Source organism: Rhopalosiphum maidis, chromosome 3 (assembly GCF_003676215.2).
Source record: "Rhopalosiphum maidis isolate BTI-1 chromosome 3, ASM367621v3, whole genome shotgun sequence".
NCBI classification, from domain to species: domain Eukaryota; kingdom Metazoa; phylum Arthropoda; class Insecta; order Hemiptera; family Aphididae; genus Rhopalosiphum; species Rhopalosiphum maidis.
Genome location: NC_040879.1, coordinates 70,464,337 through 70,478,118, shown reverse-complemented (window position 1 = coordinate 70,478,118; position 13,782 = coordinate 70,464,337). Strand labels below are relative to the sequence as shown.

Below are 13,782 nucleotides of genomic sequence, written 5' to 3'. Positions count from 1 at the left end.
AAAGATAACAAAGATAGCAATTTCATTAAAATTATGCTAGTCCATCACACTTGATAAGTTTCATTATTTTTATTAATATATGATTCAATTAATTATAAGAAAAATATTCCTGAAAATGACACTGTGTGTCATAGTATTAACTATATTGGTTAATTATTTTAAAGAGTAAATACAAATGTAATACCTTGGCAGTTAACACCACAATATTATTAAGTCTAAGACGAATATAATAGATTATAGTATTTGTTTGTCATAATTTTAAAGATGCCATATCATCATTCTATCAAAATAAAACTATATAAAAATTATGATAAACATCATATAATTGACGTGTAATGAATTTAATTAATTTAAAATATTCTATATTCATAACTTAATGAGTGAATTTCATAGGCTACAAATCATACCCGTTTTCTATTAAATTTTTAGTCGTGTTTCATTAATAATAAAACATTTTTTTCTGGATGTATTTATCTCGATCGTTTTGAAAAGTTTAACATAATTTACTAAATACCGACTATTTATAATAAGTTAAAACTATATAATGAATAATTAATGAACCTAAGGGCTAAGATATATAGGCATTTTATAAATTTAATTGTATTGTAAAACTATATCTATATATATGAGGATTTTCGATCTGCACTACTTAAAATAGATTAGATATTAAAACCTTCGAATTGCATTCTGGTTAAAAATAAAGGTAGGTAATGTTTAAATTATTGCACTCAATCCAATCGATCCACAAAACTTCTAAACATTTATTTTAGTTAACAGTTATTGCAATTATTTGGTCGATCAATTTAAAATTATAACAACGTTTTTACTCGTTATAATCAATTTAAAAATAAAAGTAAATACAAGTACATTTCTCATCTTTATATTTATAAAAGAACAGGCCATTTTTATGTACCCATTTTGTGCGACGCTATTTAAATTTTTTCCAATTTTTTTTCACAGAGTTGTTCCAAATACCTGTCTGAGTGTCGTCATGTCACCCGATTTTCAAAATTTTGATTTTAAAGAGTTGAAATCGTTGAAATAAAATGTTTACATGTAATTTTTATATCTATTTCATATAATAATAACAATAGCAGTCGGCCGATAACGGGAATTAGGTACGGCACGGCTTCCGGAAGGTTTCCAGCTACCTGTAACCTGACCTTTTTTTTGTGTGTGTATTTTATCGGCGTGTAGATATGAATTGTTCCGATGCGTAAAACACCAGTCACCGATTAGCTCAATTATATAAGTTATAAAATAAATGTTTTTCGTCTTTAATACACAGCAATGTGAGTTGATTTGAGAAGTTCATTTTGAAAAAGCAAAAACTGCACACGGTCGAAGCCGTGTAATACAGCTAGTACTATAAAAAAATATTTCGTAACCAAAAAAAAAAATAATAATAATAACTCTTTTTATTAATTAAAACACGAGTATTTAAGATTCTGTATTGTTTAAAAAAGTTTTTAAAATTTAAAAGGTTATTAGGTTGCTAGAGCAAATACCACAAAAGTTTGTGAGCGAACCGAAAAAAAAGCCAACTATAGTACTTTTATATTTTAGCTTGTAGCTATATGCAATATTATATACTACCTAAATAACTGATCATCGTAATAAAAACAATAAACATTCCACGTTAAAAATATTAAAAATACATATTATTCTCCCGAATGTCAACTGATATTCGTTAATAATAAATATGTTTTATGTAACGATCAGAACGAGTTCAATTCAAATATAGTCTTTTTCTGTCCCAAGTGCAATTCGACAAAAATAAGTACATTCAACCTTATGTCTTTGTCGTAATGTATACAATAGATAACTTGGTAAAAAACGGTTATTTAAAATTACACATCATAGTTGTTCCCACTTATTATATACATAGTATTTTAAGAAGTATTCAACGTTAGCTTAGGTACATCTTATAAATATAAACTATAAAGTATAATGTTTAATTTCAAATTATATGTGTATCTAATACTACATTTTCATATTAAATTATATAATATGACAATTTTTCATAGCAAGTAATATTTCTATTAAATTAATCCGTTTTACAAACTATAATTAGTGGACACTATTTTATTTTTAATACTTTCACGTATATACAGTATACCCATATAATATATATAGTGACAACAATAATGACAGAATACGTAGCTAAGTATATCTCAATTGAACGAGTTTCATAGTAAAAAAAAAAACGTGTACCCATAACAATATTTTATTGCATATAATATGATTCGCCCGAATAGGCAATACGACTTTGTAATAATTTTTAAGACGCGTGACGACAACGAGTATTCTGCTAACAACGATGGGAAGAAGCCTATATAACGTTTATTATAATAAAATTGGATAAAAAAACAGTCGGGCCTCTCACCTCCATTACTCCATCTATAGATTCTGGTTTTTTACTTTTGTGTTTTAACGCTGCGTGCAGTCTTATATACGCACAACATCATCAGATTTCCCGACTTTGTTTAATCGGCCAGCTATATATATATATATGGATATAGATAGTGATCATAAAAAACATGTTTTGCTCACGAGACACGTTAAAATTTATTGCATTTTAACATTCGAGTTTCCAAATCATCATTAATCCAAATAAATCAATGGTTTAGTGTCAACTGTGCACGTACGCACTATTATAGACCATAGGCAATATAATAGCTAAGGTTTTAATCGGAAGAATACTTTTTTCCATTTATATTTATTTTAGATAAGTACAAGTAAATCCAATTTACAACACTTATGTACTAATGACAGCCTTAGAAATACATTTCAATATGGCTTTGCCAGTATATAGGTATACTAGGTAATATTAAATTAAACGTTACAGTAAAATTAGTACTTTTGACTTTTCAGCCAAAGTAAAAAAAAAAAAAAAAAATACATAATAGTAAAATATAATATAATATATTAATATATCGAATGTTCCACATTTATGTAAACAAAACAAATGTCAAATATATAACTATATATAAATAAAAAAATTATGGTCTTTTTGACAAATGCGATCGATACATATACTTTTCGTTTGCGGTCAATATAATTATTGTTCCGTATTATACCGGGAAATAAAATCAGTAGTGCTGTATATATTTGAGGTCGAATGGGAACGACAGCAGTAAGATAATAGCCGATCGATGGACATATCATGTTATGGTATTTGCATGTATACGACTGTTGTTTGGGCATAATAATAAAAAATTAATTTAAGGTGGGCGTTACCGGTTTACACGTAGTACGTATAACTTCCCGAGAAACGCCAAACAACGAATTGTAGGCACAACGGAACATTAAAAACGAAAAAAACAACAACAAAAAACGGCCGTATAATTTTTTATCCGGTGATTGTGAGCAGTTAATGGGGAGATTGACCACAAACGCGCGTACTTACTCATTATAAATTATAATAATATGTATATATATATATATATATGTATAAAATATACATACCGATCGCACGGAGGCCGACACCGAAAAGTGCATAATACACACCGTATAGTTTATGGCAAAATATAATATAAAAATCACATTTTAATAACTTAGACCTAGGTTATCACATTTTCGCATCGATATAATATTGTATAATAATACATGTTACATTATATTTATTATACGTGTATGCGGAATAAACATTGCAGAATATTATATTACGGTTTAAAAACGAGGAATGGCAAACTTCGAAACGCAACGGAACAAAAACTATGAATTTTTTTTTTTGATTTTGCCCCTTCGAATGGCGTTCGTATTAAATATTATTATTATTACATAAATAATATATTATTCGCACGACTGCACGAGTATTATGTACATATCATATCGTACAGCTCGATTATGATGATGATGATGATATATTATATATTATATTGCGTATACGTTTAATATAATAACTGTGAATAGTGTATAATATATAATGATGTTATTACAAAATGCTGCAGATCGTAATTGTTATAAACACTATAACAACGTCTTTCGCGTTCCGTTACCGTCCGGCCGCGGTCAGACTACGATCCGGTCGTTTTCGTCGTCTTCGTCGTACTCGGACTCGGTGCAACTGCCCCTGGGCGACCTCACCTCGTGCACCACGTCCAGCCGGCCGCACAGGTCGTCGTTGAGCCGGGCCGCGGCCGCGCCGTCGCCGTCCAACAGCGAGTTGTAGTACGTGTTCATCTCTTTGCCGGCCGCTGCGGCCGCGGCCACCGGTATCGGCACGCGTATCGTGGGCGTCGCGTCCCGCTGCAGGCCGCCGGTCAGCGTCTGGCTCTCGCGGCGCCACGCCGACGAGCTGTGGTACCTGAGTTCGTCGTCGATGGGTATGAACAGCGACGCGATCACGGTGAGGGCGACGAACGCCACGCCGCCGACCAGCAGCGCGTACTTGAGCCCGACGAACAGGACCGGGCCGACCCGGAGGTACACGAAGAACTTGGTCAGCATGTGATCGGGCAGCTTTTCGAATCCCTGCAACACGAAACGGAGCGCCGCACAAGATTATAGTTGTGTAAAACAAGCCGTTTGTTTTGTTTGTGCCAATATAGGCAGACTTCGGTAGTATTCCGAATACTTTTTACAAATATTCTAAATACAGTATTTGCAATACTTTTTTACCGTTCAATCACACTAAAAATAATTTCATTACTTCTTCTATCGTAGAAATTGCTTTCGCACTTGTAGGTATATAACCATATAATAAGCACCTACATAATCTGTGTACATTTCTATTCAAAATATTTTATAGCAATGTATTATTTTGTTTTATACTATTTTTAGTGGGTAATGTCATTTCCAATTTGAAACGTTCAATTTGTAATTATTATTATTATTTAAGCCACGGCGACTTGGCTATTGGCTTAAAGTAGTCGATTATTACACTAATTTTTATAATAATTTTAATTATATTATAATTAAGTATTAGTTTATAGTTTTTTTGTGAGTATAATGTTCCTTTATTAGGTTTTACTAAAAAAGTTACCAACTTTATTACTTAAATGAATTACCATAATATTATAATTTGAATATAATTTATAATGAATAAATTGGACAATGTTCACTTATAAACACTAAATTGAAAAAAATATATATTTTTTGTTATTAGAATCTAAATCTACTAAAAAAAAGTATTTAAAAAATATTTGGAATACTTTTTATAAAGTATTCCAAATACTTGAGAATACTCATATCACAAAGTATTTGAAATACTTTTAAAAAGTATTTTACCCAAGTCTGCCAATAGGGTTTTATAATAATTGTTTAATAATTCGCTGTTTTTACATTCTGTAATTTTCATCATTAACAACGCGATGTCGATATGGCATTATGTTTAAATAATGTAATTTATTTATAATACATTAATTACTTATCAAACATGTTACACCAGAAAAACCCGAGTATAATGAGAAGAGCTTTAACAGCTGATGTTAACTTTATTATATTTTACCGTTTTTTATCACTTTTAAGAAAATACGTACTATATAATACTTATCACTGATATCACATACCATATACGTACCATATACCTATAGTCAATGTTCTTTTCTCTTTATGACAAAAATTTGGTTTCCTAACTCACGCGTGTAGCCAGAATGGTTGTTGACCGTATAAACCGTTTTTTTTTTTTTTTTAGAAACAAATTTCGGACGATTGCTGTTCTTTTAAACTTTTATGGTACTGCACGTGTCTTCAAGATGAATGCGTGACAGTTTTTATTTTATTTTTTCGAGCCTGGAGACATCGTTTTTAATCGAAATCTCTTACACTTTTACTTCATTGTGGCGCGTGCAAGCTGAATATTTTTAATATAGCGACATGGATTTTATATCGCAGCTACTTGGTTAGGTTAAAAATTCAAATTTTTAATTTTCAATTTATAGATTTATAGCAAACCAGAGCGAATCAAAAATTTGATACTGCGCATAATACTTTTTTGGTTTTGATTTAGTTCAGTACACACGTTTCTAAGAGTTAGTATAATTTAACAGTTTATTGGATTTTCAACAATCAAACAAAAATTTTCATAATATGTCCCTTTCTTTATAAAAAAAAATACGCAATTAAACTTGAAGGTTATCCCATATAAATGTTAAGTTTACGAATTCTTTTTGTTTATTAATTATCTTTTCATTTATAGTGTTTTTGAAGGCCATTTAAATAACGATTTTTATATATGTATGTATAATATTTGTTATATTACAATAAAGTAAATGGGTACAGTGTGGAATTTAATTTAAAAGTCAAACGTTATGTATAAATATTTGAAGGTTGCATTGCGTTTTTTTACGACCAAAAGAACAAATCTTTTGAACAGATTTTGTCAATTGAAATTTATACTGTTTCACTTAATTTCAATGGTCTTATTTTTTTTCAAACACAAAAAATAATATTAATTAATGTCTGTAAGTATACTAATTATTATGCAAATTAATTAAAATTTTTCAAATACAAAAAATAATACTAATTAATGTCTGTAAGTATACTAATTATTATAGTAAATAAATTTAAATTTTTGAGAAAGAGTTATATAATTTGTTTAAAAACTTTTCTTATATACTTTGTATAACAAACTTAACCTCGTGTTTTACATTTTAATCGATATATTACGTATATATGGTATATAGTATGCCAGTAAGTGTAATACTATTGATTAAAAATCGATCTGTTGTAATTACATTTAAATTCAAAAATGTTTAAAAAAAAATCATCTGTTTAATAATTTATAGTATAAAAAGTTGATTCTTATTTGAAAAGAAATAATTTATTTTACAACAAGACATTGTTAATAGCATACAAAGTTTGAATAATTGAAAATATAGTATAGAGTACATAGTATTTTAATAAACTTAAAAATGTCAAAAATCAAAATAATAAATGTAGGTATAATGAATGGAAAGTTATTTTGTATGAATACTATACCTGCAGTAAATCTCACTTATTAGTTATTTGTTTACGTATTTGATAAATAATTTTTAATATTTTGTTTAAAAAGAACTTAAGCTGAAGCTATACCTACTGACTTTCCAATTAGATTCCAAACTGTGTGGATAAACTTAAATCAGATAACTAGATTCGTATTATATCGACCTATTTTCAGTGATATCATATTATTAAGAATTCTTTATTTATTAGAATTACGGGAAAATCATGTGAGTTAATCTCATTAGCATCATCAATATAGCTTAAACCAATTATCTGTGTTTATAATTTTTAGTTCAATTTAAATTTAGCATTTTGTTTGTGAACCTATTAAAATTATCATTCATTTCAATTTGTATCAGATTAAATTAAAACGTAATATTTTATATCGTTCGCCTTATCTAGCAATTATTTTTTTTATTTTTAATGTGAAACGTTCGTTAATGGTTTACTTCTATTAATGTTTAGTCACGAAAATTATTTATTCCGTTTTGTTTACAATAGTGTGTTATTATTATCATATTTTATATTTTCTCATTATGCGTAGTCAATATAAATAGTGACAGTATAATATCATAAAATAAATAAATGGACATGTACTTACAATCTCTGTCCAAACTAATGGTATAACTAAGTTACTGCAATGTTCCGTGTTTGCCATATCCGATATGTCACCTAGAGCAATGTTAATTTGCATTCTGACGTACAGTTGTGTGGGCATACCCGCTTGCTATATAAACACAAAGAATAGATAGTAAATAATACAATATTAATATAGCACGCGTTTGGTTTCCGACCTATGGAAAACAACGCTCAACAATTATGTATTTATGTGGAACGTAATCATCAATAATTATTATTATCGTCTTACCGGGTTGATAAAAAAATAGGTTTCGTGTTTCGTTTGATCGGGAGTCATTCCATCGATGGCGTCTAATAACGATTGATCGGACTTGTAAAAATGAGGGTAAGATAATGCGATAGGAAAACCTTAAGACCAAACAAAAATAGATATTTTTAACTTTAAAAAAAAGCTGTTAACAATTGAGTAAGCGTGTATGCATATACAACACATCACCATGATAATATTAAACAGTCAATGCTTTTTTCGACGGACATAGTATTTTATTATATTAGTTACCATAATAACAGTCGGTGACATCGATCAGTCCCGGTTTCAAACATTTGTTTTTACGGCAAAAACATTTATTTTTTGGGTTGTCAGCACCGTTGTCCAATGATCCGTTTTCGAAAATATATTTGTACACTGGCAGACCATCATGTATCATTTGCTCACTCGCTTTCACCTAATACCATTCATACAAAATATAATATATTATGAGTGTTATTCGTGTTTATCGCGTAGTAAAAAAAAATAAAAATAATCAAAGTGTAGAAAAATTAAAATATTTTATATTGTCAGTCTCCACTTTTTTATGGTAAAAATATTTTGACTAGAATTATAACCTGAGTGATTGTTACCCACGCAAAACGAGTTGTTAAAAACACTTTAATGCGAATGTGGGGACGTTTTATTAAAAAAAAAAAAAAAAATAAATAATATAACTTTTGGGTTCTCTCTCTCTAGCAATCCAAACGCAACGGGTGGTACGTACCATCGGAATTGCCCTGCAGAGAGACTTCCTGAAGAACATCATTTCTGTGCCATTGTCTGACTCTGATGGAAACTTGGTACCGTCTGAAGCACCTGTCACTTTGTTGCAAGGCGACGATGGCCATTGAGGCAAATACGGTCTTCTGTTGTAGTTTTCTATGGTTCCGGACTTGGACACGTCACTTGCACCAGTGTATATCGTTGCGCTGTCACCGGTAAAGTCATACATCTGTGACACAAAGTATGAATAACGATAATTTTAAATCTCCGATTAAAGAAAAAAGAATTGTAAAAAACAAATGTCTACGTATAAAATAATAAAACATGTCATGCGCATTAAAAAATAACAGCGTTGATTGCAGTATTTTGATGGAATACCGAAGGAATTTAAACCGATTACAGGCTAATAGAAAAAGTTCGGAAAAACACACATTTCAGATTTTTAGTAGCTTATAGAGTACCGGTACTTACTCCAGTCCTTCCGTTATGAAAGAAAATATAGTATGATTAGGTATATGTTAAAAAAGTAATTAGAAATCAAAATACCTTTAATATTACGATAATCATAGCAGGTAATAATAATTAACAATTGGTAAAAAATAAAATAATACAAAATGCAATCTTTCAATACAACTTATTTATGTATTAACTGATGTTATTTTGCGTTACTATCAAGGAATATTGCAGTATTTATATCAAAAAAGCTCCAATTATAATATTATTATCATAAATAATAAAGCACAGTGGCATGTTAAGAATGTAAAAAAGCCAAAAAAATCCTTTTACCTATGTATATTGTATACTAATCATAAATATGAATTGCATTCAAACAGACAAACATTAACCTAACCTAATAATAATTGCTGTAAAAACATTGTGGCAACATTATAGGCTTATAGTAATAATATAATAATGCGAGAAAAAAATGTCGTAAGTAATATCGTACAACCATTTATAAACCATATAAATAAATGTGGCAAATAAGATTAAACCTAAAATGCCGAATCGAGTATGCAAATCGAAACTATGCGGTTATATAAAATATTTCATAAAATACTTAAATACCATAAGTCAAGAAACGGTTGTGTGAATTTCTTATTAAATGCAGCTGTAAAAATAACAGCAGTGATTTATATTCAAACAAGATATTGCCCAATATACATTAAACACTTAGGTATGATTTTTTACTGCGTACAAAATAATTCAATACATATTATTTAGTTATCCATATTAAACCGGGTAAAACCGACGACGATTTATAAACCTATTCTATTATACAGCACAACTCATGACCTAACTAATCCGAAAAAATTATAAATATGATAATATCGTTTAACGTTTACAGCATATGTCGAACTACTTAAAAATTGTAATCAGTGATTCTTTTACTTGATAGTTATAATTTAACGCATTGGGATGGTCACTTACCGACACATTAATATAATATTAATATATATATATTATTATTATTACATAATATTATATTATCTTAATTAACTAGTCAAACTACATGTAAAATGTGTAACTGAACAAATTTATAATACTGCGGAATGTGCTTTAAATTGTTCTATACTATTCATTACAGTATACGTATAATTAAAGTGTATTACAGTATTTTTGTTCACAAAAATAATTATTATTTGAATGATCAATTTAAAGTATTATATACTATATAGGTACATAGTTAATAATTTTATATACTTAAGAAAATTTCGACGTTAAACTGTGTAAGTACATATTATTACATCAACGCTTCATGTACATAGGCGCATGTCACATGAGCTATTTTATTTTACAAGCAATATAAATTAAAAATCGTGTTTGAGTACACCCGGAGATTTATTATATGAATTATAATTAATAATTATATTTTAACAAATCGAGGCCAGCACCGAACAATAACCAGGATCCTTCATGTGAACTAATCACCGGTCATTAATTTCTGGATGTATAAACTCGAGTATTATATTATTTTGTTATATAATCCACACAGTTCGGGTAATCCAAACTTCGGATAAAATTGCCTGTCTGGTAATTATGCGGTCATGTCAAAATATAGCTTATAATGCACGTGCATTATAATATACACGTAGGCACGATTATACTTCGAAGAGGCGAAGAAACATCCGACCACTCAGTCGAATAGACATGAAAACAAATAATTATGCAATTTTCAGCTAATGCGTAACGGATTTCGTTTTGAGCACACCTTGAACTTGAAAATCAATTATGCGAAGTGATCCGCTTAAGCATATTCAATCGTTATTTCGAAAACAATTTTATATTATACGTGGTATATTTTAATATGAGTATAATATGATTATACTATTATTACTGTAAATTAATAATTAGTCATAAGTTTTTAAAATGTTAATATTGGTTCATTACTTCACTCATATAACTATTCACTCTTATATTTATAACTTATAACTTATAACAGTTACAACTGAATTCTAATAGTTCAAAATCCAAATTCTATTCATAGAAATTCTCAGAAAAATATTCTCCTTTAAAATATAAAAAAGTAAAAAATAGTGAACGTTTATTTTTCCGAACAATACTGTTTTGAAATTAATTAAAATGTTGTGAAAATAAATTTTTAAAGGTATTAAGACTTCAAAATAATAAAAACAAAATATATCTAAATAGTTAAATCTTTTAATTGATATATTTTATAATTTAGTAAGTACATTTATGTCAAAACAATGGGAAAAATTGTAATAGCTTAATGTATATAAATTATGCTAGTACTAGAAATAGTTTTTTTTTTTTCTAACATTCAATATTTTAAAACAAACCTAATAAGTAATAAGATAAGTATTGACTTGCTTATAATTTTTCTATACAAGTTTTGATAAGAATGCGTTTGAAAAGCGTTAATATAAGACTTAAAAACAGGTTATGCATCTGCTCACTTAAAATGTTTGATTTAGTAATAAATATTATTTTATTATACTATGCAATTATAACCTAAACAAAAATGCAACATGTTAAACTAATAGTTATTCCGTGTAGCTGTAGATAATAATTCGATAGGAGATATCTTTAATAAAATGATTATTTTACATATCTCTCGAAAAATCCTCCACATGCTTATAGAAGCGTTATTAACGATAATAATAAATTATTAATTTTGTTAATGAAAGTCATATACAAATGGCTTGACATTTTATGAGTAATATATTTTAGTACTATATATGCGTATATATGGCTCTATAGTAGTATATATATGCAATGTGTAATGTACTAATATGTATATGCACTATCTATTTATATATGCACAATATATAGCTATTAGCTATTAAGTTCATAAGCTTAAAAAAAGTATTTTTACCTGTTAATCATTAAAACAATTACTTTAGGGATTGCTATTTTTTCAACAATTGATCTCAACTGCGTCAATATACGAGTATATATACCTGCTTTAGTCTATTCAGTCAGTTTTTATTTTTATCTTCATTTTTTTTTCATACAGAACGTTATATTAAAACTCACTCTGTCTATAAGGCCCAGCTTGTCAAACGCGATCCATGACGGCAAAAACTTGTTGCCTATAGTCACTAATGCACTCTCATAACCGAACATGAACTCCTTAGCCGTTTGTCTGATAAATGGTTTGGATTTCGTTTGGCGAATAAGTAGATTGACACCCATCCTGGTAATCAAAGATGCCTCTGCCATAACACTGGCAAAACTCTATAAACAGACAGTGATAAAACAAATTTAGAAATTATTCTAGAATTAGAATGATTAGAAGCGTGATTATACGCAAAATAATAATTATTATAAAAATATTAACGAGGTTAAATTATGGCAATCATATTATAATATATAATTTAATGCAACCCCATAGGTGAAGTAGACACTACTACCGTTTTCGTTAAAGCTTTGCATTTAACTAATATAAATACATATAGTTAGATACGCATAATTTTGAATTCGATATAACTACAGCAGGCGATATTAATTTAAGGTTTTACTTCTAAAACAACTTTGTGTCAACGGTCGACATAAAGTTAATATATTATTACGTTTTATTAAGTTAATTACCGAAAATATTATTTAGAATACATATAAAGTGTTTGAGGTTTGAGTAAATTATATGTAAATGGGTTTGTTTTATTGCTCTATCGGTATTTTTTATAATATTATATTTGAATGTATCATTCAAAACATATCATTCGATTCGACCATTTCGTTATATTATTTTTCCTCCAAGTGTTTCATAATATTATCATGATAATATAACAGGGATAGTCACCGAGAACGAGCGAATATGGAGTATGTACCTCAATATATGTATATAATATAATAGTATATATTATTTGTATATCATTAAGACATACGTGTGATATGATATGGACACTTTACCGCGCTATGACATAAGGTGGCAATCGATCACCAAACATATATTTTGACCGGTATCAGTGTCCGTATTTGAGTATGATTTATTATGACTACAGCGGTATTGTGATAGGCGATGGATCAGCGTCGTTAAAAATGTTTTCTTATACTTGATATAACTTACCAGAAGGGCTATGTTTGGTAATATCAACACGTCGTCTTCTCTACCAGTATTCATTTCCGGCACCATGTCAACGGAAATACAGGCGTCATCGTCAGCGTATCGTTATTGTTAAACGTTACGTTTTTTGTTCAGAATTTTCCCTGAAAACATTCAAATATTTTTATTAAAATTTAAAATAGTACATATATTATAAAATGAACCGTTACAAATTCCATCAAATAAGGCACACGTAGTATAACTATTTGATTAGTAACAGGTACCTAAATACTAGACTAGGGAATCTCGATAAATAAATTCCGTTTTAAAGTTATGCTTTGTATTGTTTCAAATATTAATATACTGTATGTATATTGAGTCACGATCATTATAAACATTAAGTATAACTATTATTAAAAAACAAAATGTAATATTCGCCTATTGTAATAGTGTAGTACTATGATTTACTATTGTTTTGTAAAGTGGTTTTATGAGAAGATTAAAATGTCTGAAATTCATTTTTAGCGTCTTAAATATATTATCTTCACAGTATATACCACGAATATCAGTGAAAAAATATGAAACTCTAATTATAAAGAAATGCAGATGAATAGAGGACTTAATTTAAAAAAAAAATGATATGGTCACAAGATTATTAACTAAAATGGGTATCTAAAGTGTTTAGGTATAATATATGATAGGTATGATGAATTACAATATTTGAAAATTATATTATATA

At 28.5% G+C, this 13,782-nt stretch overlaps 1 protein-coding gene across 1 annotated transcript; it reads right to left on the bottom strand.

Moving 5' to 3' along the window:
* Window positions 1-2,685: 2,685 nt before the first annotated feature.
* LOC113558843 (scavenger receptor class B member 1-like) lies at window positions 2,686-13,158 on the bottom strand. The gene is made up of 7 exons (XM_026964414.2): window positions 13,068-13,158; window positions 12,035-12,235; window positions 8,541-8,768; window positions 8,066-8,231; window positions 7,796-7,914; window positions 7,529-7,654; window positions 2,686-4,476 (listed from the first exon to the last, which is right to left on the bottom strand). The coding sequence occupies exons 1-7, from the start codon at window positions 13,131-13,133 to the stop codon at window positions 4,015-4,017; spliced, it is 1,368 nt and encodes a 455-aa protein (XP_026820215.2). The 5' UTR covers window positions 13,134-13,158; the 3' UTR covers window positions 2,686-4,014.
* Window positions 13,159-13,782: the final 624 nt, after the last annotated feature.

Bases quoted from the DNA above. Each gene is read 5' to 3' on its own strand.
- LOC113558843 (XM_026964414.2), bottom strand. From the start codon at position 13,133: ATGGTGCCGGAAATGAATACTGGTAGAGAAGACGACGTGTTGATATTA. The intron at 8,769-12,034 runs GTGAGTTTTAAT...TTTGTGTCACAG, and splicing joins AGCTGGGCCTTATAGACAGA to ATGTATGACTTTACCGGTGA. The intron at 4,477-7,528 runs GTAAGTACATGT...TTCGTGTTGCAG, and splicing joins CATTAGTTTGGACAGAGATT to GGATTCGAAAAGCTGCCCGA.